This window comes from Dendrobates tinctorius, unplaced genomic scaffold (assembly GCF_039654945.1).
Source record: "Dendrobates tinctorius isolate UK_male_01 unplaced genomic scaffold, ASM3965494v1 ptg000105l, whole genome shotgun sequence".
Lineage (NCBI taxonomy): Eukaryota > Metazoa > Chordata > Amphibia > Anura > Dendrobatidae > Dendrobates > Dendrobates tinctorius.
This window is the reverse complement of record NW_027361773.1, coordinates 12415613-12438684: the sequence shown is the minus strand read 5'-3', so window position 1 is coordinate 12438684 and position 23072 is coordinate 12415613. Positions and strand designations below refer to the sequence as shown.

At 45.9% G+C, this 23072-nt stretch overlaps 1 protein-coding gene across 1 annotated transcript in view; it reads left to right on the top strand.

Annotated features, from left to right (window-relative positions):
* NET1 (neuroepithelial cell transforming 1) overlaps positions 1 to 23072 on the top strand; it is a 55700-nt gene that overhangs the window by 18405 nt on the left and 14223 nt on the right. The window contains exons 2-3 of the mRNA XM_073589076.1: positions 16779 to 16845; positions 18526 to 18585. Coding sequence (XP_073445177.1) covers positions 16779 to 16845; positions 18526 to 18585 — 127 coding nt within the window. The remainder of the gene's footprint in view (positions 1 to 16778; positions 16846 to 18525; positions 18586 to 23072) is intronic.

Genomic DNA, 23072 nt, shown 5'->3' with positions numbered 1-23072 from the left:
TTGATGTCCCACAGGATTTTAGCCCTTTCATTTTCCACCACTATTTCTGGGGTCTCCCACCTGGACATAGGGGACTTAGCCCATATAGTGTGCAGATGTTCCTGTATACAATCCCCACTGCTTGGTTGTGGCGTTCAGTATATGCTGTTACTGCTTGCATTTTGCATCCTGACACTGTGTTGGATGGTTTCTTTGCATAGTCTGCACCTTGGGTCTTGACTTGTGTGGTAGATTCCTGCTTCTGTGGATCTGGTACTTAGTGCTTGCTCTTGTGCTGCTATTATTACTGCCTCTGTGCTGTCTCAGAGTCCCACTTTCTCCAGCCATTGGTAGGATTTCTCCATGTCAGCCACCTCCATTATCTTGTCGATGGTAGTGTACATCCCATGCAGCGGCTTGTCTTGCCATAGCGCTTCCTGTTCCTATTCTTCCTTCCAGATCAGTTGTTGTTGCCTTAGGCTTTCTCTCAGCATCTTATCTCTTAGTGCCATTTTCCTGATGTATTCCTGGATACTTATTGTTTCATCTGTGATTGTGGCTTGGATGCTTATCAAGCCTCGCCCACCCTCCTTTCTGTTGGTATACAATCTTTAGGTGCTAGACTAAAGGCCCTGTCACACACAGCAAGATCGCTGTGTGTGACGGGGATCAGCGACCGCCCCCCCCCCCGGCGGGCATCGCTGATCGTGCACGGCCGCTTTTTGATCGTTGCTCTCCCGCTAGCCAGCGCGCATCGCTACCTGTGGCAGCGGGAGCCAGCGATCAAAAAATGGCTCAGGACGTTCCTGCACGATCAGCGATACCCGGCAGGGGGGGCCGGTCGCTGATGTGTGTCACATACAGCGAGATCGCTGTGGCGTCACAAAATCAGCGATCTCGCTGTGTGTGACGGGGACTTTAGATAATCAATTATTAATACCTCTAACGGAGTGGAGGTTACGATAGTTTGTGTGGGAGCCCTTTGCTCTGGAGGTTTGACCAGTTCACAGTTCCTACAGAGTCGACAGACTTCTTCCACCTTTCTTCTCAATAGTGGGTGATATACTAGTTTTTGCAGCCAGTGAAAGTTTTTTTCTGGACCAAAGTGTACCCCTTTTTCAAGCGCCTCTGTGACCACTTGTAACAGGTTTTCAGGAATCACCACTTGCCAGGTGACGGCCAATTCTAACTGTACTTTTTTTATACAGTAATCCTTCTTTTAGGTGGAGCCTCTTCCATTGCCAGAGAATCTGTTTCATTCCAGGGGACAGGGTTTTCTCTTTCCAACCGAGTAGGCAGTTGTTTTAGTGCCACCCATTTCCGAAGTCGAGTGAGCTCTTTGAATTTTTGCTGAATCTGAACCCACACATCACGGGGCTGCTCGAACACTTCCACCGTGATTTCTGACCGAACTGGTTCCCCCATAGCCGCCAACGTCCTGGCAGATCCGTGGAACTTTGGCACTTCATCAGCCTCTAGCTTAGCTCTTCATCCCGATTAGAGCAGAGTTGCCCATAGGGGACTCTGGATAATGCATCTGCATGGGTGTTTTCAGCCCCCCGTTTGTAGGCTATTCTGTATCTGTATTTGGCCATTCTAGCGACCAAGCGTTCCAGGACTAATTTTGTGTTTTCCAAATGGGCCAGAGGGTTTTCTGTGCGCACCTGTACCTCATCCGGATAGGTACTCCGTAAACTTTTCTGTCATGGTCCAGACTAGTGCTAATAGTTCTAGTTTGAACGAGCTGTAATTGTCTGGGTTCTGTTCAGAGACATGCAGGGGGCGACTCGCCCTCTTTCCCATCTTGGATCTTAAACAGCACGGCTCCAAGTCCATGTAAATTTCCATCTGTAAGAAGAATGAAGGGTTGAGAGAAATCGGCATAGGCCACGACCGGGGCCTCTGAGAGCCATCTTCAAGGTTTGGAACGCTTCCTCCTGGCGCTCTCCCCACTGGATCTTCCGATTTTGTTTCCCCTCCTGCTGATACTCCTTTCAACAGTTCTAGTAACGGATTCGCAATGTGGGTGAAGTTTTTCACGAACCGTCGATAATATCCAGTCAGTCCTAAGAAGGCTCGAACATCTTTTACAGTTCTTGGGGTCAGCCAGTCTTGCACTGCTGCAATCTTTTCACGAGTCGGATGTACACCTTCTGCGGAGACCACAGGTAACTCAATTTGGGTGCGAAACAGGTGACATTTGGATGGTTTCACACGAAGCCCATGCTTCTGTAGCCGCCTGAGTACTTGCTCAAGGCGCTGTAAGTGTTCTTCGAAAGTGGGGACAAATATAATAATGTCATCCAGGTAGATGAGAGCAGCTTCAAAGTTCAGATCCCCCAATCACCTCTCCATGAGTCTTTGAAAAGTACCGGGAGCATTAGCCAATCAAACCAGCATTATGTTGAACTCATACAGGCCAATAGGTAGTATAAAGGCAGTCTTTGCTTGATCGTGTGCCGACAATGGCACTTGCCAGTACCCACTAGCCAGATATAAGGTGGAGAAGTATCTGGCGTTTCCCAGAGCGCACAACGATTCTTCAATCGGGGCAGTGGGTTCGAATCTCACACCGTACAGGCGCTTAAATTGCGATAGTCCACACAGAACCGTAGGGTGTCATCCTTTTTCCGTACAAGGGAGATGGGCTCAGCCCACGGGCTCTGACCTTCTTGGATGATACCATTCTGTAACATTTGGGCTAACATTCCTTTTACCTCCTGGTACATTTGCGGGGGAATCTGTAACGTTTTCTCACAGGTGCAGCGTTACCCGTCAGAATCTCATGGGTGATGGCAGTCGTACAACTGAAATCGTCCTGGTTTCTAGCGAACACTTCATGATAACGCTCCTACACGGTCTCGACTTGTTTCACCTGCTGCGGTGTGAACCCTGCCAACTCAGCCCGAGTTTGTTCTAGAATGTGGTGCCCCCTTTTTTGTGATTGAGGTTCGAATACAGGTGTTGTCTCTACATCTACAGTCCAGGGGTCTTCCTTTTTTGTCTTTAATTGAACGACATGTGATTCGTATAAGCTCCTCTGGCATGCCTAGTATTTTCCCGATTTCACTTCTGGGGGTAAGCGTCAGAGTATCTTCCCTTAAATTCACACACCGTACACACGGTAGCTAATGTCCTGACTATTGAGAGCCCCGATGGTAGATTCTCCACAGTTGCTAGTTGCAGTTGAACTTTAACCCCTTCTAATGGGGTACACTGTCGGACAGGTAGTGACAGTACACTTTGACCCGGAGGTAAGTCAAGCTTGGTGGTGGCCGGTTTGATATCTTCCCTAACACCTTTCCTTCACAGGACACCTCTTGTGCCTGGGCCATCCAGATCAATTGCTGAAATACTTTACTTTGTGGAGTATGCGGGCCCCATTGTTTCAGGAAAGTGTTTGGAGATTCACTAATAAGAAGACTTCCGAACTCTGAGTACATTCATTCCAAGCGTAACGGTATGTCGCTGTATGGAGTCACCCGCGGTTAACACCACTCCTTTACGGCCCAGGTCCTTGCCGCAGACTTTAAGGTGCATTCACACTACCCCTGTGACTGGTATGGGTAGTTGATTGGTGGCCGTCAACTTGATCACTGTACCACTCTGACCACACCGCTTCTGGAAAGTGTCTTTTAAAATATGTCTCGGGCATCGTGGTTACTTTAGAGCCTGTGTCTACAAGGCAGCGTACGGCCAGTCCATCTATTTCGGCCCATACCAAGGGACTCACTAACAATAAATTGGTGGGACTATCGGTATTCCTCTCGAGCTGTTCTGGCTCTGGGTGGCGTAACGGGGGATGTTTTGGGGGCTGCCTACGTTGCGGGCAGAACTGGGCCATATGACCTAATTTTCCACAAGGAGAACACGTTAGGGGCTCTCTCCAACGAGACCCTCTTTCATCCTGACGTGGCACTGAAGGGGTTTTGTTACTGGGTGTACTTGCTGAGGTTACCTTCTTTTTAGTCTCAATCAGATCCTCCCTCATCGATTGGATCTCTTTTCTTAAATCTTCCACCCATCCTGGTTCAGCAGTAGCTTTCACGGCCGCCTTCCCGCTCCGGACCTTCGCCGCAGGGACAGTCACCCTCTGTTCCTGTTTGTGTGCGCGTGCCTCACTTCCCACCTCTGCAAAGGTCAAATGTGGATTCACGCGCAAGAGCTCTCGCAGGGTCTGCTTAAGCAACGCGTCTCTCCTCCCAGTCACTAATTAGTCACGCAGTACCACATCAGTCGACCCTACTCCCAAGCCGTCTTTTCTGCCTATGGCGGTATGGATTTCTTAATTCTTATGGAACTAATTTTTGGACTTCCAAGCGCTGCTTGACAAAATACAGGATTCCAATTTTAGTAGAAGATTAATCATTTATTCCCAATGCGTTTCGAAGTAAGAGCTACTTCTTCCTCAGGGGATGACAAATATGAGCTGACAGCGTTGTCTCAGGACTATATACACTCTAGATTTGAAAAACTTAGAGGGAAAAAAGAGAAAAAAAAGTTTTTTTTTCTGTAATAAAATAAAGGGACATTGTTATTTTAAGATGTAAAGATTGATGATTGTCATTTGATGTGATTGGAGTTTGACTTCTTGCAAAAAGAACATGTGACTATTGGCGCCAATTTTCAAATCTAGAGTGTATATAGTCCTGAGACAACGCTGTCAGCTCATATTTGTCATCCCTTGAGGAAAAAGCAGCTCTTACTTCGAAAAGCGTTGGCAATAAATGATTAATCTTCTACTATAATTGGAATCCTGTATTTTGTCAAGCAGCGCATGGAAGTCCAAAAATTAGTTCCATAAAGAATTGATATATTAGCGGTCACTTGTCTGGCCATTGGACGTGCAGCAGCTGACTACCAATTGTATATGCCTGATCTCTCCTATAATAGGTGAGTGGATTTCTTTTATAATTTTAACATTAACCCGGATAAGACCCTATTGCGCTTTTTCCTGTTCCTATAGTGTACATTATGGATTTCTTGCAACGCATTCATATATTGGGTCACTGTCTCCCCTTCTCTTTGACCCCGACGAAACGGCCGCATGCGTAATACCCCTACGTCTGTGGGGTCCCCATGAGTCTCCTCTAGTATCTGCAGTACTTTTGTCAAGGGTGTTTCATTCACGGGTGGGCCGCAACATAACTGAATGTCTTGCCTCCCCGTCTAAGGCCATCACGGCGACCTCCACCTTCAAGGCTGGAACCATAGGGTGCATTCTCATCTTCCCCTTTATACGCTCAGTCCAGCTCCACAACATGGTGTTATTCCCATTAAAGGGGTTGTCCGGGCTTTTCACATAATCTCAGTGCATATCTGGGCTGCAGAATTATGACAATAAGTAATTTACGTTATGTCACCAGTTTGCACGGTTTTCTAGATATTCTGAACAGAACGTCCAAGGGGGGTGTGTTATGGCATTGAAATGAGAACTGGTCGTTTCCTCCTACTCTACTAAAAACATGCCGTCTGTAGCAACAACCCCACCCTCCAAAGCTACAGGCCCTCCTCACACAGTAACAAATCCTCCCTGCAGCTCCATTCCCCCCCACCACGCCGGTCCGTCTCACCTGGTCTTCACATTGCCGGTGAAAGCTGCAGCCGGGAAGGAGCGGGTCATGTGACAGGCTTTGTGCACGTCACTTCAGCCCGCCTGTCACATGACCCGCTCATTCCCGGCTGCAGCTTTCACCGGCAATGTGAAGACCGGGTGAGACGGACCGGTGTGGTGGGGGGGAATGGCGCCGGGGGAAGGGGGGGAATGGAGCTGCAGGGAGGCTTTGTTACTGTGTGAGGAGGGCTTCTTTATGTGGACGGGGAGGGCCTGTAGCTATGGAGGGTGGGGTTGTTGCTACAGACGGCATGTTTTTAGTAGAGTAGGAGGAAACGACCAGTTCTCATTTCAATGCCATAACACACCCCCCTTGGACGTTCTGTTCAGAATATCTAGAAAACCGTGCAAACTGGTGACATAACGTAAATTACTTATTGTCATAATTCTGCAGCCCAGATATGCACTGAGATTGTGAAAAGCCCGGACAACCCCTTTAAACTTCGGGAGGTTATTCAACATTGTCCCAAAAGAAATGCTAGATCTAGGTCCCTCCCCCCGACACTTGGTCTGCCATGTCCATATGTAAGGACTGCATCCTGCTGACTACGCCAAGTGTGAGCAGGTAGTGGGATGCAGTAACGGACAAGAGGCAAACCTAGGGTTACCAAAGGGTTTAATTCACAGGAGGAAACTCCTCGTGGGGAGATATTTAAATGAGGGGGAGAGTTCTTCCCTAATACAAAGAACACTTCTAGGGGGTTTTAACTAATAGGGGAAGAAAATGTAAACTATGCACTTATCACTTTGCGCTTCAGTCACAGATGTGCCCCTCACTTTGACTGGGGCCACTTGGAATGAGTCACAATGGGAATCTGTTACAGTCTTGTGGAAGATGGGGGAAGCTTTTCTGGCATTGAGAATGTCCTCTTGTGGTCCTGACGGTGTCTTCTTTTCAATCCTGTCGCTGGTGGTGATTGCCCAGGGTTCTATTATGGGCACTGGTCCCAACGGATGCAGGGCAGAAGGAGGGGCAAATTCTTCCCTCAGAGGTGAGAATTCTTGTACTATCGGGGCCTGGGAGACTGTCCCGAAACAGTTCACGGTGGTCTGTTCGGTCTGCTGAGTTGTACCGTTGAGCACCGGTATCCCTCACACAGACCTTGCCTTCCCCAGTCAGTACCGTTGGCCAGGGTAATTGTGTCAGCATAGTTGGCCGAGTTTGCAGTCTTGTCAAGGACCTTGATGTTAGCGGGGACAACGGTACATGTGGCCTGTCAGTGCATCCTCTCATCTCCAGCTCCCCTTTGCTCCGCCCCCTTGCCTCACAGCAGAAATAGCCTCACACCACTCGCGCGCGCTCAGCGTTCCCGCCTCCACAGTTTGAATAGCTGCGCGCGCATTTTCTGTCTGCTTAGCCACACCCCCTTTTCTCGAGCACAAGGAACGTCCTGTTACTTTAAGCGCTCCGCCCTGTAACTGAGGTGACAGACCCGACGGTTCTGAGCCCGTTATGGATGTGACAAGCCTGGCTTGCTTCTCCTTCTCCTTACACACGCGCGCACACACACACACACATTCTAAAAAAATTAAAAAGTATAAATACTTTTTTCACATGTATTTACTGGAATAATATATATATTATTTCTACACTTGGTAAAAACTTTTTTTTTACTGTTTTAGATGGTCATTGACATCACTGTGTAATGATAGATCACTGATCTGATGCTCTGCAATGTGCTTCTGCACTTCAGGGCATCAGAGCAGCATCTGACAGGCAGGGTGGAGGCGTGTCAGCTCCTACACCTAGCAGGCGCTCACAGGCCACATTCCCTGCAGGACCCTGTGGCCATCTTGTGGCCGTGGGTCACTATGGAGACCATCGACCCAACGCGATGGCATTCCGTTGTGCCAATGGTAGCAGACAGGGAGCTCACTCCCTGTGCTATGCTCCTCGATGTTGCTATTACTATTGACAGCAGCATCAGAGGGGTTAAACATCCGTGATAGGCTCTAGCATCAATCTTGAGGGTTGTTGCAGGGTGTCGGCTCTCGCATAAAGCTGATACATGCACCCGATTGCAGCACCGTACATATAGTCTTTGCGGGAACGCAGCTCCCGACATCGCATGTCCACTACTAGGACGGCCTCTTCTTAAACTAAACATTCTGCCCCAATAAAATAATCTATACTCTCCTCCTCTGCTGCTGCTTCCTCTGCTGGTGCCTTTTCTGCGGTGTCGGCTCTCGCTCTCCACAGGTCTGTGATGTGGAGTTGTGACACTGGCGTCACTTTCTCCACCTTCGTATGAACGCAACATGAAGAAAGCCAGGGCTGCAGCTCATCCCTTACTTCCTCTTCATGTTCAGTTTGTCCGAAGGCAGATACAGTGATGCTAGTGCTGATTGGGCGCCAGGCATCACGTGTCATTCCACCGCATCACAGCCTCAATGAAATATCCCAAGCTCTGATGATCCCCCGGAGTACCATCAAATAGTTATCATTAGAGATGAGTGGCCACCTGGATTTTCAGGTTTGGCTGAACAGTTGCAAAAAGTTTGGGTGCCAGGAAAGTACCTGAACCTGGATGCCATTCACTTGAATGGGGGGGCCTTAACATCTAGTGTTTGTCACGCTGTCATGTGCATGACAGCGCGGCAAACGCCACTTTCTGATCGACGGTGAAATCATCCCCGCCGGTCAGAGAGCCGCGATTCCAATCAGTCAGGCAAAACTCACAGCTAGGGGCTTCAACCATCAGCTGTCAGCAAGGCTGGTTATCAAGAATAGAGGGGTCCCCATGACATAAATTTTAAATAATTGATACGGCGTGGGGTCCCCCCCCATTTTTGACAACCAGCCTTGCTAAAGGAAACAGACGGGGGGCTGGTATTCTCAGACTGGTAAGGGCCCCTGTCCACCCTAAAATTGGCAGCCCGCAGCTGCCAGAAAATGCCCATCTTTTAGATGTGCCAATTCTGGCGCTTTGCCCTGCTCTTCCCACTTTCCCTGTAGCGGTGGCAAGTGTGGTTCTTATTTGTGGAGTTGATGTCAACTTTGTATTGTCAGGTAACGTCAAGCCCACGGATTAGTAGTGGAGAGGCGTCTTTAAGACACCTATCCATTACTAGTCCTGTAGTTGTATGATAAATAAAGAACTTTATTCTGGCTGTGTTTATTTGAAATAAAACACAGTTTTTCTTTATTTAAAAATAACAAACACAGTTATACTCGCCCAACGCCTATTCCACCGAAGCCCTCGTCTTCTGTAATGAAAAAAAAATAAACTATCCCTCACTTATCCATTATTCATTCCCACGTCGTAATCTGTGTCTCGGGGATAAACAGTTTTAAACCTAGATGGTGGCAAGATGTGACCGTCAAGGCTGAGAGAACCACTGGTGGCTAAACTGCTGCAAGCGCAACCTCAGTGACCGGCGTTGACGTCATTGAGGTTGCCTCCGGTCACTGAGACATCAACCCCAGAAAAATGAACCCCACTGCTACAGGTGGGAAGAGTCGGGCAAAGTGCCAGGATTGGCACATTGAATAGATGTCTTTTCTGCGGCTGCAGGCTGTTATTTTTAGGCTAGGAAGGGGGGGGGCAATATCCATTGCCCCTTACCAGCCTGAGACTGCCAGCCCCCAAATGTCTGCTTTAGCAAGGCTGGTTGTCAAAAATGGGTGGGGGGGATCCCACGCCGTGTTTTTAAATTAAATAATTAAAGCATACGACGTGGGGACCCCTCTATTCTTGATAACCAGCTTTGCTGAAGCTGACAGCTGAGGGTTGCAGTCCCCAACTGTGAGTTTTGCCTAGCTGGTTATCGCCAGGGTTTTTTTTTTTAAGTTATTCATTTACATTGCAGTATTGAAATGAATTCTCCCATCTGCAGCTCCTGCTCTCGCTGTTATTAGCGGCAGCAGGCATCGGATGATGGGAACAGTAGTCCCATCAGCTGACACCAGTGATCGTCTCCGATCACAGCTGAGTGCTCACTTTGTCTTTTGACAGCGTGGGAACTGCTGCTCTCTGATGATTTCACCGCTGATCAGAAGCAGTGTTTGCCGCGGCCGCGCTGTCATGGATATTACAGCGTGACAAACACAGTAGGTGTTCGGTACAGACGCCAAACTTTACTGTTCGAGTTCGCCCATCTGTAATTATCAAATGGAAAGAACATGGTACCACAACAAACCTGCCAAGAGAGGGTGACCAAAACCCCTAGCCTGGGCAAGTAGGACATTAGTAACATAAAAGTAACTCCGGTGGAGCAGATACCCTCTGGTGTTGCAAATAGGAATGCTCTTTTAAACCGGAATGAAACGTTTTGGGTATATCGTCTGGGAACATTATATCCAAAAGGATTGAATGATATCATAGAGAGAGTTTGAACGTTGCTTTTTTTTTTTTTCTTTTTTTTTTTTTCTTCTCTCTGGGTTGTTTTTTTTTTTTTTCTTTTCCGTCTTGCATCTATGTTGTCAAGGTTGGATCAATCAGTGGGTGTGTTCCTGAACTTGGTCCACACCCTAAATCAAGTTTCTGAGACTGGGATAAAAGGTTGCTACTATATATAAGTGTAACTGAATTTTATACTATTAGGATTTGTACTGTGGTTTTATGATACCTGATGAAGGATATACACTGTATCCGAAACGCGTTGTATCTCTTTTTTAACCTATGAAATAAAAAAATATGGAATATCATTTTTGGATGTGAGTCCTGGGAAGCGCTGCCGTTTATGGGCTGGATGTGCCTTTCTTGATTTACTCATCCTGTGTGAGCCTGAACCTGGCTCTTTAACTTGGATCCACCCGAGGCAAGCTGCAAGCCCTGTCTTCTGGGAAGTATCCCAAAAGGAAGGATTTTTGAGGATACATAATCTAAAGCTATATTAGTCTTCTATCAGGTGAGTGCATAAAATTGTGCACCCTTTAAAGACTACAATATTGTGTTTTCGCACTTGGGGCGCCGCGAATTGTCTGTTCTTCTCTCCCAAACAGGGTTTTTTTTGCATATGGATATTACAGCGTGACAAACACAGTAGGTGTTCGGTACAGACGCCAAACTTTACTGTTCGGGTTCGCCCATCTGTAATTATCAAATGGAAAGAACATGGTACCACAACAAACCTGCCAAGAGAGGGTCACCAAAACCCTTAGCCTGGGCAAGTAGGACATTAGTCAGAGAGGTAGCACAGAGACCAAAGGTAACCATGAAGGAGCTACAAGTTCCCAAGCAGAGACTGGAGTATCTGTCCATACAACTAAAATAAGTCATACACTCCATAGAGGTGGCCTTTATGGAAGAGTTGGCAGAAAAAAATCCTTTACATACATGCAAAAATTTTAAGGCTCGTTTTGAGTTTACCAAAAGACATGGGAGATTCCCCAAATGTATGGAGCAAGGTGCTGTGGTCAGACAAGACCAAAGTTGAACTTTTTGGCTACCAAGGTAAACGCAGTGTCTGGCGCCAAAGCAATACAGCTCATGACTCAAAGCCCACCATTCCCACAGTGAAACATGGTGGTGGCAGCATCATGCTGTGGGGATTTTTTTCGGCAGCAGGGGCATAGAAAATGATTAGTCGAGAGGAAGAATTAATGGTGCGAAATACAGAGATAATCTTGGGCACAACCTGTTTGTCTGTCAATGATTTGAGACTGGGACGGAGGTTTACCTTTTAAAAAGGCAATGTCCCAAAGCATACTGCCAAAGCAACAGTCGAATGGTTTCAAGGGAATCTGTCACCCTGGGATGTATATGACCTATTAATGTGTGCAGACAGGTAATAGAAAAGTTGCACTAGTCCTATCTGTATGCCTCATATTAATGGTATTGATAAGCTTGTCTATTGCAAGCGGTAAAATGAGTTAACTGGGAACTCATCAGTGACCTGATTCTGGTAGATGAGTTTGTAACTCTTATCTATCTTTTTAACCACCTCTCAGCTGATTCATGCCCACAGACCACATGAAAGTGGAATGTTCAAGAAAATAAAGAGCCTGTAAAAGCAAATGCTGCAAAATTTTAAATGAGCCAGAAATGCAGGAATGATTTTTATCTCACATATGGACATTTAAAGGGGTTGTTTGTAGGGTTGATTGAATAGCTTTGGATAAGAGGTTAGCCGAACAGCTATAGCATTTACCTAATAGCTGCCTCGGTTACCTGGGTCTCTCGCGATAATCAGCTGTTCGGCGCTGCAGGTGTCGTGGCTGTGTGATAGTCACAATAAGCAAGCTATCCAATCATGTGCTGTGACTGTCACACAGCCGCGACACCTGCAGCTGTGTCGCCGATCAGCTGATTATCGGGTGCACTCCAGGTAACCGATGCTGCTGTTCGGGAAGTGCTCTAGCTATTTGGATAACCTCTTATCTGAAGCTATTCAATCAACCCTAGTTGTTCGGTCTTCTGAAAGTCTGCAGTCACTCTATGCGATTTGCATACATGCTGAGTACAGTAGTACTTATTGTATCACCCATTGTTAGCGTTCTGCAGTTCTTGAAAATAAATAAGAAAACAAAACACTTGTTCATTGTTGATCTTTTGTTCATACTGGCCGGTTTGTTATCACTTTAATGGATATTATGAATTGAACCGTTCCAATTTATTTAGGCAATTTTTTTTAGGTGATTGATTTTCCTATTACATGATGTAGTCATTTTGTTTCTCACTAGATGGCAGTGTTTCACTGCAATCAATATTTGGTTGGCACAGCACAGGGTTTGTGTTGTGACTGATTTTTGTGCAGTCACAGGTCTTATGTGATGACATTTCTGTGAAAATTGGCATGGTGCTTCAAATCTGCAAGAAAAAATGAGCAACATGTGCATGAGATCTCAGAAATCATTTTCGCTTGGTTGCGACTGTAAAATACTTGTTTTCAAGGCAAAAAAAGCGTTGTGTGAACATGCATTTATAGAATGAAGTTACTTGCAATAATGCCAGGAGTTGCTATTGAAACTGTAACATAAGTAAAAGCGAACCTGTCGTCAGTTTTGGCCGATAGAAGATTCCGCCGCTGCCTTTCAGGGCTTATCTACAGCATTCTGTAATGCTGTAGATAAGCCCCCAATCCGACATGAATGATAAGAAAAATAAGTTTTGTTATACTCACCCGGGTGGGCCGTCTGACACCTCCCATCTTCTTATGGTCGCCGCTCTCCTGCTTGCTTCACAGGCTCCCCAGCATCGCGCTCCTGCACAGGTATGCTTCTCTGAGTGTAGAGCAAAGTCCTGCATTGCGCAGGCGCTGGCCCTCTCTGACCTCTCTTACCATTCCCGGCGCCTGCGCAATGCAGGACTTTGCTCTACACTCAACAGAGAAGTACACCTGCGCAGGAGCTGTGAAGAAAGCAGCAGAGCAGCATCACGAGAAGATGGGAGGCATCGGACACGCGACACCCCTAGGACCGGACCGCCGCCCAGGGGCTTATCTACAGCAATATAGAATGCTGTGTTTCAGCCCAGAAAGGCAGTGGCTGCAGCTTATAGCGGCCAAAGCTGCTGACAGGTTCGCTTTAAAAACAAACTCAAGACAAAAGGTTGTGTCTTCACTTAATCCCGAGCTTGCAAGCTGTTCATAGTTCTGTGCTTCTGAGGCTACTGTGGTGCCCTTCTTATGGGAACACTATACAGCCACAACCGTGCCACTTAGGCCTCTTTCACACTTCAGTTTTTTGTGTCAGTTAAAATCCGCCCAAAAGGCGGACAAGCGGATCCGTTCCTAACTGATGTGAACGGATGCCACAGGATCCGTTTTTTGACGGATCCGCTGAATGCAGAATTTTAAAGGAACCGCTGGCCAGAGAGAGATTTTTTTTTTTCGTCCACCAGAAAGGATTTCAGGGTTAATTTTCCGGCTGAATTCCTTCCTCCGGACATGCGCATTTTCCAATGCGGACCCTACAGCAAAAAAAAAAAACGTTGCAGGGTCCGTCCAGGCATGCCGGCGGACACAAAAAATTTGGCGGATCCGCAATAAAACGGATCCAACGGATGGCCATCCGTCAAGATCCGCCGGTAATGCAACTCAAAGGGGGAAAAAACGGATCCGCCAATAAAAATGGCGGATCCGTTTTTTTCAAAAACTGGCGTATTTTGACTGATGGTCAAAAACGGAAGTGTGAAAGAGGCCTCAGCTGCCATGGCCTCCTCCTATTGGCACATAAGTGCCTATTGGCCAAGATGCACCATACTCAGCATAAACTAGGACATTTATACCAGACACTGGGGTAAAAAAAGGCTGCAAATTAAAGCCCTTGCTGTATGTATGCCGTAATTTGCAAGTTTTATTGTTTCCTCCTCTCATGACACGTAAGGAGAGAAAACAAATGGATGGAACTGCACGTGGCGTGGCAAAATTACTATAATTTTTCCTATAAAATGGCAAACCTACAGCAGCTCATGGCAGATACAGTGGGGAAAAAAAGTATTTAGTCAGTCAGCAATAGTGCAAGTTCCACCACTTAAAAAGATGAGAGGCGTCTGTAATTTACATCATAGGTAGACCTCAATTATGGGAGACAAACTGAGAAAAAAAATCCAGAAAATCACATTGTCTGTTTTTTTTTTTCATTTTATTTGCATATTATGGTGGAAAATAAGTATTTGGTCAGAAACAAGCAATCAAGATTTCTGGCTCTCACAGACCTGTAACTTCTTCTTTAAGAGTCTCCTCTTTCCTCCACTCATTACCTGTAGTAATGGCACCTGTTTAAACTTGTTATCAGTATAAAAAGACACCTGTGCACACCCTCAAACAGTCTGACTCCAAACTCCACTATGGTGAAGACCAAAGAGCTGTCAAAGGACACCAGAAACAAAATTGTAGCCCTGCACCAGGCTGGGAAGACTGAATCTGCAATAGCCAACCAGCTTGGAGTGAAGAAATCAACTGTGGGAGCAATAATTAGAGAATGGAAGACATACAAGACCACTGATAATCTCCCTCGATCTGGTGCTCCACGCAAAATTCCACCCCGTGGGGTCAGAATGATCACAAGAACGGTGAGCAAAAATCCCAGAACCACGCGGGGGGACCTAGTGAATGAACTGCAGAGAGCTGGGACCAATGTAACAAGGCCTACCATAAGTAACACACTACGCCACCATGGACTCAGATCCTGCAGGGCCAGACGTGTCCCACTGCTTAAGCCTGTACATGTCCGGGCCCGTCTGAAGTTTGCTAGAGAGCATTTGGATGATCCAGAGGAGTTTTGGGAGAATGTCCTATGGTCTGATGAAACCAAACTGGAACTGTTTGGTAGAAACACAACTTGTCGTGTTTGGAGGGAAAAGAATACTGAGTTGCATCCATCAAACACCATACCTACTGTAAAGCATGGTGGTGGAAACTTCATGCTTTGGGGCTGTTTCTCTGCAAAGGGGCCAGGACGACTGATCCGGGTACATGAAAGAATGAATGGGGCCATGTATCGTGAGATTTTGAGTGCAAACCTCCTTCCATCAGCAAGGGCATTGAAGATGAAACGTGGCTGGGTCTTTCAACATGACAATGATCCAAAGCACACCGCCAGGGCAACGAAGGAGTGGCTTCGTAAGAAGCATTTCAAGGTCCTGGAGTGGCCTAGCCAGTCTCCAGATCTCAACCCTATAGAAAACCTTTGGAGGGAGTTGAAAGTCCGTGTTGCCAAGCGAAAAGCCAAAAACATCACTGCTCTAGAGGAGATCTGCATGGAGGAATGGGCCAACATACCAACAACAGTGTGTGGCAACCTTGTGAAGACTTACAGAAAACGTTTGACCTCTGTCATTGCCAACAAAGGATATATCACAAAGTATTGAGATGAAATTTTGTTTCTGACCAAATACTTATTTTCCACCATAATATGCAAATAAAATGAAAAAAAAACAGACAATGTGATTTTCTGGATTTTTTTTTCTCAGTTTGTCTCCCATAGTTGAGGTCTACCTATGATGTAAATTACAGACGCCTCTCATCATTTTAAATTGGTGGAACTTGCACTATTGCTGACTGACTAAATACTTTTTTTCCCCACTGTATGTGTTTGCTGAATGCACCTGATTTATTACGAGGCATGCGCTTATTAAGGAAAATCTGATATATTAAGATTTTCCGTTATGCCGTTATTCATAAATCTCCCCCACTTTAGTGTTTTTGATGGCTTCTAAATCATAATGGTTTGAGCATATTATTGGACAACCCCTTTATCAGCTATCCACAGGATGGTGGTGAGTTATTGATCAGTGGGGGTCCGTCCACTGACCGGTTAACAGAACAGGGCAGCTTCATCCTTGCTAGAAAGGAAGGGTCAGCGCACATGCTCCATTCAACTGATGTGGAATCAGAAGAACACTAGGGGGCGCCATGAAGTAATAAATACTATCATTTTCTTACGCGTTCCAATTTCTAAGCTTTTTCTGTTTTCCAGATTCTACAATAAATGTAATATTAAGATGGCTGTTTATTATAAATGTACATTTTCTATTGTGTCTAAAATGTAATAATTATTAGTAGCACAGTTAATCCATGAAACGTTCCACAATGTCCAGCTGCCGGCCCTACTCCTGGCCCCCACTTGCTCTAGGAACCATGAGCAGCTGCCCCAGTAAGGCTTTGTTCACATGTTGCGTTTTCTTGTCTCATGTACATGCTGATAAAATCTAGTGCCCCCCCAGAAATCATGATGTAACTTCCGGAGTTTTCTGCGTCAAAAACGCAGCAAAACCTAATCCCTGCTGTTTTTGCTCTATTACTTTCTATGGGTTTTTAAAACGCTGAGGGAAGTGACATGAAAAGTGCCACAGTTTTCCAAGTCAGTCAGGATAAAAAAAAGTGCGTGCATGAGAATTCTGAAATGTCATGGCTTTTGTGGTTACAAAAATGTGCATAAACTGCCGCAAAAGAACACAACGTGTGAACATGGCCTAAAGTCTCACTGGTGGGGGTGACCTTCAGCGCTAATGTAATGGTCACGTGGCGGATTGTCTGCAGCTTGTACATGGCTTTCTGCCACCTCCATTCAGAGTAATGGGACAGATGCAGACACGTCTTCCGCGACTCTGCCTGCCAGGTTCACCATTCGCTTCCACACAAGTGCCATTTTTCCACTGACAGTAAACACTGGGTCTCATGAGTGAAACCTGTACTTGGAGAAATAGGTTCAAGTGGAATTTTCTAAACCTCGCTCTCTGCTTAAGTCGCAGCAATACTTCTTATTACTAAACTGCTGTTTTCTTGCATCTTCTCCCAGCCATTCGCTCAAAAGAGGGAGCTCCTTCACCTTTCTGACGCCAAGCACACCGTGGGATTTTACACTGGTTAGTACTAATGTAGATCTGTCTGTATATTTCTTAATCTTTTATATCTGTGGCGAATTCTCCATTGTATGTAAATAACCTTGTGAATGTTTGTCTAAAGGGCCTGTCACACTAAGCGATATTGCTGTAACGTCACTGGTTTTGTGACGCAGCAGCGATATCGCTATGTCTGATACTTACCTCCGACCGCTCCCCCGCTGGTTATCGCTGATCGCGCGAGAACGGCCTGGACCGTTTCTCTTCGTCAGCTTCCTGCTGGGCTTCCTGTGGCGCCGACGAGCGACGCGTGGACGCGGGCGGGAGGAAGTCAGGATCGCCGCGTCTGACAGGTAAGTAGCGACCCCCATCCCCTGCGATGTCACTGGTGAGATCTGCCTGTGTGGCAGCTCACTAGCGACCACCTAGCGATGCACCAGCGATCCTGACCGCGTCATATCGCTGGTGCATCGCTAAGTGTGACAGTACCTTTGCTTTCTGACACTAGTTGCAGTTGCTGCAGACAATGTGCAGAGATTGCACACTTTGTATACATGTAAATCTGGCCTGGAAAGGCTTTTCTTTCCATATGTGTCATAATGGCAAACATGTGTACGCCGTTGCTGAAAGCCTCGTCCTAGACGGCGCTCATCACGAGTGACTCACTTTATTCTTTTAAATGCCCAAACCTAATCCAGATGTTGTCTACCGGCGTTATGTTCCCCATAACTGAATCCGCAGATGTTTGTCTACAGCAGCAGGGCTGTGTTGTTTTTTTTTTTCCTGTCTAGTTCAGCACTATTAGACCTGTTTTTCGCTTTTTTTTTTTTTTATCTTGCTGTTTTTTTTTTTTTTTCTTTCTTCATTGTCCCTGTGACACTTCTTGTACCATTTTATAGTAGAGGACTGCAAAATAAAATTTCCCTAACAAAATTGATTGTGACCTGTTCCTATTGATATGGAGATTCCTAGACATGTTATATGGAAGTGCCAGCTACGTTAGTGCCATGATACTCTGCAAAGTCCCTTCCAACCAGAACTAAGGTTTAAGCAATTGTGCAGGAAGACGGCTAAAAGCCACGGCGTATGAACGCCGCCTTATGCCTTGTGCAGACTGCATCAACTTTTAATGGATGCAAAAAATGGATCACTTTTAATCAGTGTTTGGTCATTGTCACTTCTTGCCATCTTTAATTTTCGTGTATAAATTGTATAGTAAATTGAAAGACAACACTTCTAATATGCATTGCAATGTCAATATTGGACAGAAGACTGATGCCTATTATTGAAAAACGAAAATATTCAGCTCACCTTTTTCACTTGTCACGTTGGAGGCAGTTCTTTGATGAAGGTGCTAGGAAATGTCACAAGCTGACATAAATGCAAAGATCCAAATATTCCAGCACATCTTCTTACTTGAAGTAAGAAGGTGTGCTGGAATATTTGGATCTTTGATGCCTATTATTGGGTATTTAGACTGATCCCCCTCCATGTGCTTCCTGATTTTTCACTGACCTATAGCGTGACGCTATAGGTCATGATGGGTCATGGTGCAAGTGGATATTCATCAGTGCCTTGCAACTTCTATTATATAGTAGTATATCATTGGGGCCTGTCTGCTGTAGAGAACTAGACTTTAAAGTTTGCACTATTGAGTTGCTGATTTTCAGTGATAAATTGACTGATATTTTTTTTTGCTTTCAGAAAAGGAAACGCAAAGAAAAGGATGATGACACTTTCAGCCTTTGTAGCTTTGATCTGAAGGTAACATGAAGTAAAAATAGTGAAATGTCTTGAATCATCAGAACCTAGTTATGGTCCAAACGTCACTAAGAAACGTAATGGTAAATGTAGTAATATATTCTAAAGCTTCTTACAGTCAGTGGTACTAGATGAAATCCATGGAGGAACATACTGCAAGGCAGTAGTGCTAGCATGCTGCTTATAATTGCTGAGCTTTAAAGGGAACCTGTCAGGTCTGATAATGCTATTAACATGCAGATATAGAGTTAATAGGAAGGAAAGTGTTCGGCCGACATACTGAAAGTACGGCGCTCATGTGAGAAAATGAACCTTTTCTCCCAGTAGCTGCCTTCAGTCATACAGGCGTACCGGTGCTGCTATAGTCACCGCTCGCAGCTCTTAGAACTGTGGCTGTAAGCATACTCTGGGACTTTGACAGCTGCTGAGAGTTCATTTTCTCCTGGGTGCTGCACCTTCCTTACATGATTAACCTGCAGCTTAAAGGGAATCTGTCACGCCATTTTTCGACTCTGGCCGGTTTCACATTTGCGCTTCAGGGCGCAGCGACGGCCTGCGCACAGCTGCCGCTAAGCCCCGCCCCCTGCCGCGCCTCCGCCGGTAGCTCCAGGTGCATTACGCTGCATGCGTCATGCGTCCCCTATCTTTATCACTGAGGACGCAGGCCGTGCGTCCTTTTGACGGTGCGCCGAGCGCAACCAAATTGCAACAGGTTGCGTTTGGCGCTGGTCGGCGCACCGTCAAAAGGACGCAGGCCGTGCGCAGTATGCGTTTGGCGGCGCCTGCGTCCTCAGTGATAAAGATAGGGGACGCATGACGCATGCAGCGTCATGCGCCCGGAGGCGGAGCTACCGACGGAGGCGCGGCAGGGGGCTGGGCTTAGCGTCGGCCGTGCGCAGGAAGTCGCTGCGCCCTGAAGCGCAAATGTGAAACCGGCCTATGAGCTGCCGGCACCGACATCAGAGGCTTATCTACAGCATTCTGTAATGCTGTAGATAAGCCCCCGATGTAACCTGAAAGATAAGAAAAACAAGTTGTATTATACTCATCGGGGGGCCGTCCGGTCTTAGTCCGATGGGTGTTGCAGTCCGTCGCCTCCCATCTTCTAACAGTGACATCCTCTTCTTTGCTGCCTGTCGTGGCTCCGGTGCAGGCGCACTGCTCTGCCCTATTGGGGGCAGAGCAGAATACTGCAATGCGTAGACGCCGGATCTCTCCCGGTGCCTGCGCACTGCAGGACCGGACCGCGTCACCCATCAGACTAAAACCAGACCCGGACTGCCCCTGGGTGAGTATAGTATAACTCCTTTTTCTTTCAGGTTACATCGTGCCGGCAGCTCATAGTCGAAAAATGGGGTGACAGATTCCTGTTAACCCAAAGAGCACACAAAAAGAAATTCCCTAGTCATTGTACAGTTAAGAGAGACAGATGTGACTGAGGATCTGTTTACATGGGGGGGGAAAAAAACAGTTGGTTTTAAAGGGGTAGCCTGAAACTAACATTTATTTTAACTCTTAATGTCTATTTAATGATCTAATCTATTTTTTAATATACTTCAACTAAAAATACCCTATCATTCACTCACTACGCTATGGTTTTTTTTTTTTTTTTTTTTTTACCTACTACCTCTTTGGCACTGCCTCTGACCACACACTGAAATGAAGCAACATCAGTGATTAGTGTCTTGGCTAGTCCCTACTCTACTGAGCATGCATCTTTTGTCATTTCTGACATGTGTTCAGTAGGATCTTGTCAATAAAGTATTCTTTTTAATGGACAGTGACAGTGCTCTCCCTCCGAGGCTATGAAGTGTCTAGCTGGCAAGAGTGCGCAGTGTCAGTGTACATTGTAGGGAGATTACTTGGCGAGCAGAGACCAATCCCACCCTTGGGCAGGGCTGATCTCTGCTTACCAGATTTTTTTCTGCTATTAAAAAAGAATATTGCACAGTGAAAATCCAACTAAGCATACTTCAGATTTGATAACTGACACATACTCAGTAGTAGAGCAGGGGCACTTCGCTTTAGGGTGGTGGCAAAGGCCGCGGCATTGACCCCAGCCTTTGCCATCTTCGTATCCCAGCATTTTCAAACTAAGCCAAACAGGGAGTACAAAAAATTAAGCAGTTAGATGGCCTAGTGAGGGAACGATCAGTGATTTTTAAATTGAAATATATTAGAAAAGTGATGATTAAATTAATTGGCCTTTTAGGATTAAAATAAATGTTTGTTTTGGGCAACCCCTTTAATGATCCCCGATCAGTGAACCTTTACCGAATGGCGGTCATCTAGGGCCTGTTTCACACTTCCGTTTTTGTGTCCGCCAAACGGATCCGTTTCCGTTTTTTTGACGGAAACTGATGCAAACGGATCCGTTTTTTTAAAAACGGATCCGTTTTTTTGACGGATCCGCGGTAACCGTAATGGAAGTCTATGGGACAAAAAAAACGGATCCTGCAAAAAATGGCGGATCCGTTTTTTTACGGAAAACAACGGATTTTGACGGATTTGAAAAAACGGAAGTGTGAAACAGGCCTTATAAACTGTTCACACAAGGCAAAATACACTATGTGTACTGAGCGATCTGTAGATCAGTGCACCTACATGGCAGAGAACCATGGTAGCCTATTTACGTAGGACGATGCACCGCCAATAACGGATCTGTGCTGTTCTACATTTCATTTCACTCAATAATAAAATGTTTTCCTCATCAGGTGATCACCAGCCAGTTTACACTGAAAGGTTATTGTGACATGAACGGTCTTGACGGTTGTTCTATAATCTTTCAGCGTAGATGCAGCCTATGACTTCATGTAACAGGCTGGATTCTTTGAGTCGGTGACTCCGCTGCCTGTTTACTTTGTCAGGTGCTACCCATGTTTTATAGCAACAATAACCAATACACAATAGAGCAAATCTGAATGGGAAAGTCTTGTGCTTCCAATGCTTCAGGAAACCTTATAAAAAAAAAAAAAAATAAAATGGAGCTAGCTGCTGATCTAATATAACCCAGATTTACCTGGAGGCGCTTCACGATGTGAGATAAGGTGGTAATAACGGGAAGCAGTCAGTTTCCTGTGCTACTTTTAACTAACCAAAGCGATGAGTGCTACAGTCTGCATTTTCGAAACCTTAAATGGGTTATTGCATGTACAGTGGGGAAAAAAAGTATTTAGTCAGTCAGCAATAGTGCAAGTTCCACCACTTAAAAAGATGAGAGGCGTCTGTAATTTACATCATAGGTAGACCTCAACTATGGGAGACAAACTGAGAAAAAAAAATCCAGAAAATCACATTGTCTGTTTTTTTTTCATTTTATTTGCATATTATGGTGGAAAATAAGTATTTGGTCAGAAACAAGCAATCAAGATTTCTGGCTCTCACAGACCTGTAACTTCTTCTTTAAGAGTCTCCTCTTTCCTCCACTCATTACCTGTAGTAATGGCACCTGTTTAAACTTGTTATCAGTATAAAAAGACACCTGTGCACACCCTCAAACAGTCTGACTCCAAACTCCACTATGGTGAAGACCAAAGAGCTGTCAAAGGACACCAGAAACAAAATTGTAGCCCTGCACCAGGCTGGGAAGACTGAATCTGCAATAGCCAACCAGCTTGGAGTGAAGAAATCAACTGTGGGAGCAATAATTAGAAAATGGAAGACATACAAGACCACTGATAATCTCCCTCGATCTGTTGCTCCACGCAAAATCCCACCCCGTGGGGTCAGAATGATCACAAGAACGGTGAGCAAAAATCCCAGAACCATGCGGGGGGACCTAGTGAATGAACTGCAGAGAGCTGGGACCAATGTAACAAGGCCTACCATAAGTAACACACTATGCCACCATGGACTCAGATCCTGCAGTGCCAGACGTGTCCCACTGCTTAAGCCTGTACATGTCCGGGCCCGTCTGAAGGTTGCTAGAGAGCATTTGGATGATCCAGAGGAGTTTTGGGAGAATGTCCTATGGTCTGATGAAACCAAACTGGAACTGTTTGGTAGAAACACAACTTGTCGTGTTTGGAGGAAAAAGAATACTGAGTTGCATCCATCAAACACCATACCTACTGTAAAGCATGGTGGTGGAAACATCATGCTTTGGGGCTGTTTCTCTGCAAAGGGGCCAGGACGACTGATCCGGGTACATGAAAGAATGAATGGGGCCATGTATCGTGAGATTTTGAGTGCAAAACTCCTTCCATCAGCAAGGGCATTGAAGATGAAATGTGGCTGGGTCTTTCAACATGACAATGATCCAAAGCACACCGCCAGGGCAACGAAGGAGTGGCATCGTAAGAAGCATTTCAAGGTCCTGGAGTGGCCTAGCCAGTCTCCAGATCTCAACCCTATAGAAAACCTTTGGAGGGAGTTGAAAGTCCGTGTTGCCAAGCGAAAAGCCAAAAACATCACTGCTCTAGAGGAGATCTGCATGGAGGAATGGGCCAACATACCAACAACAGTGTGTGGCAACCTTGTGAAGACTTACA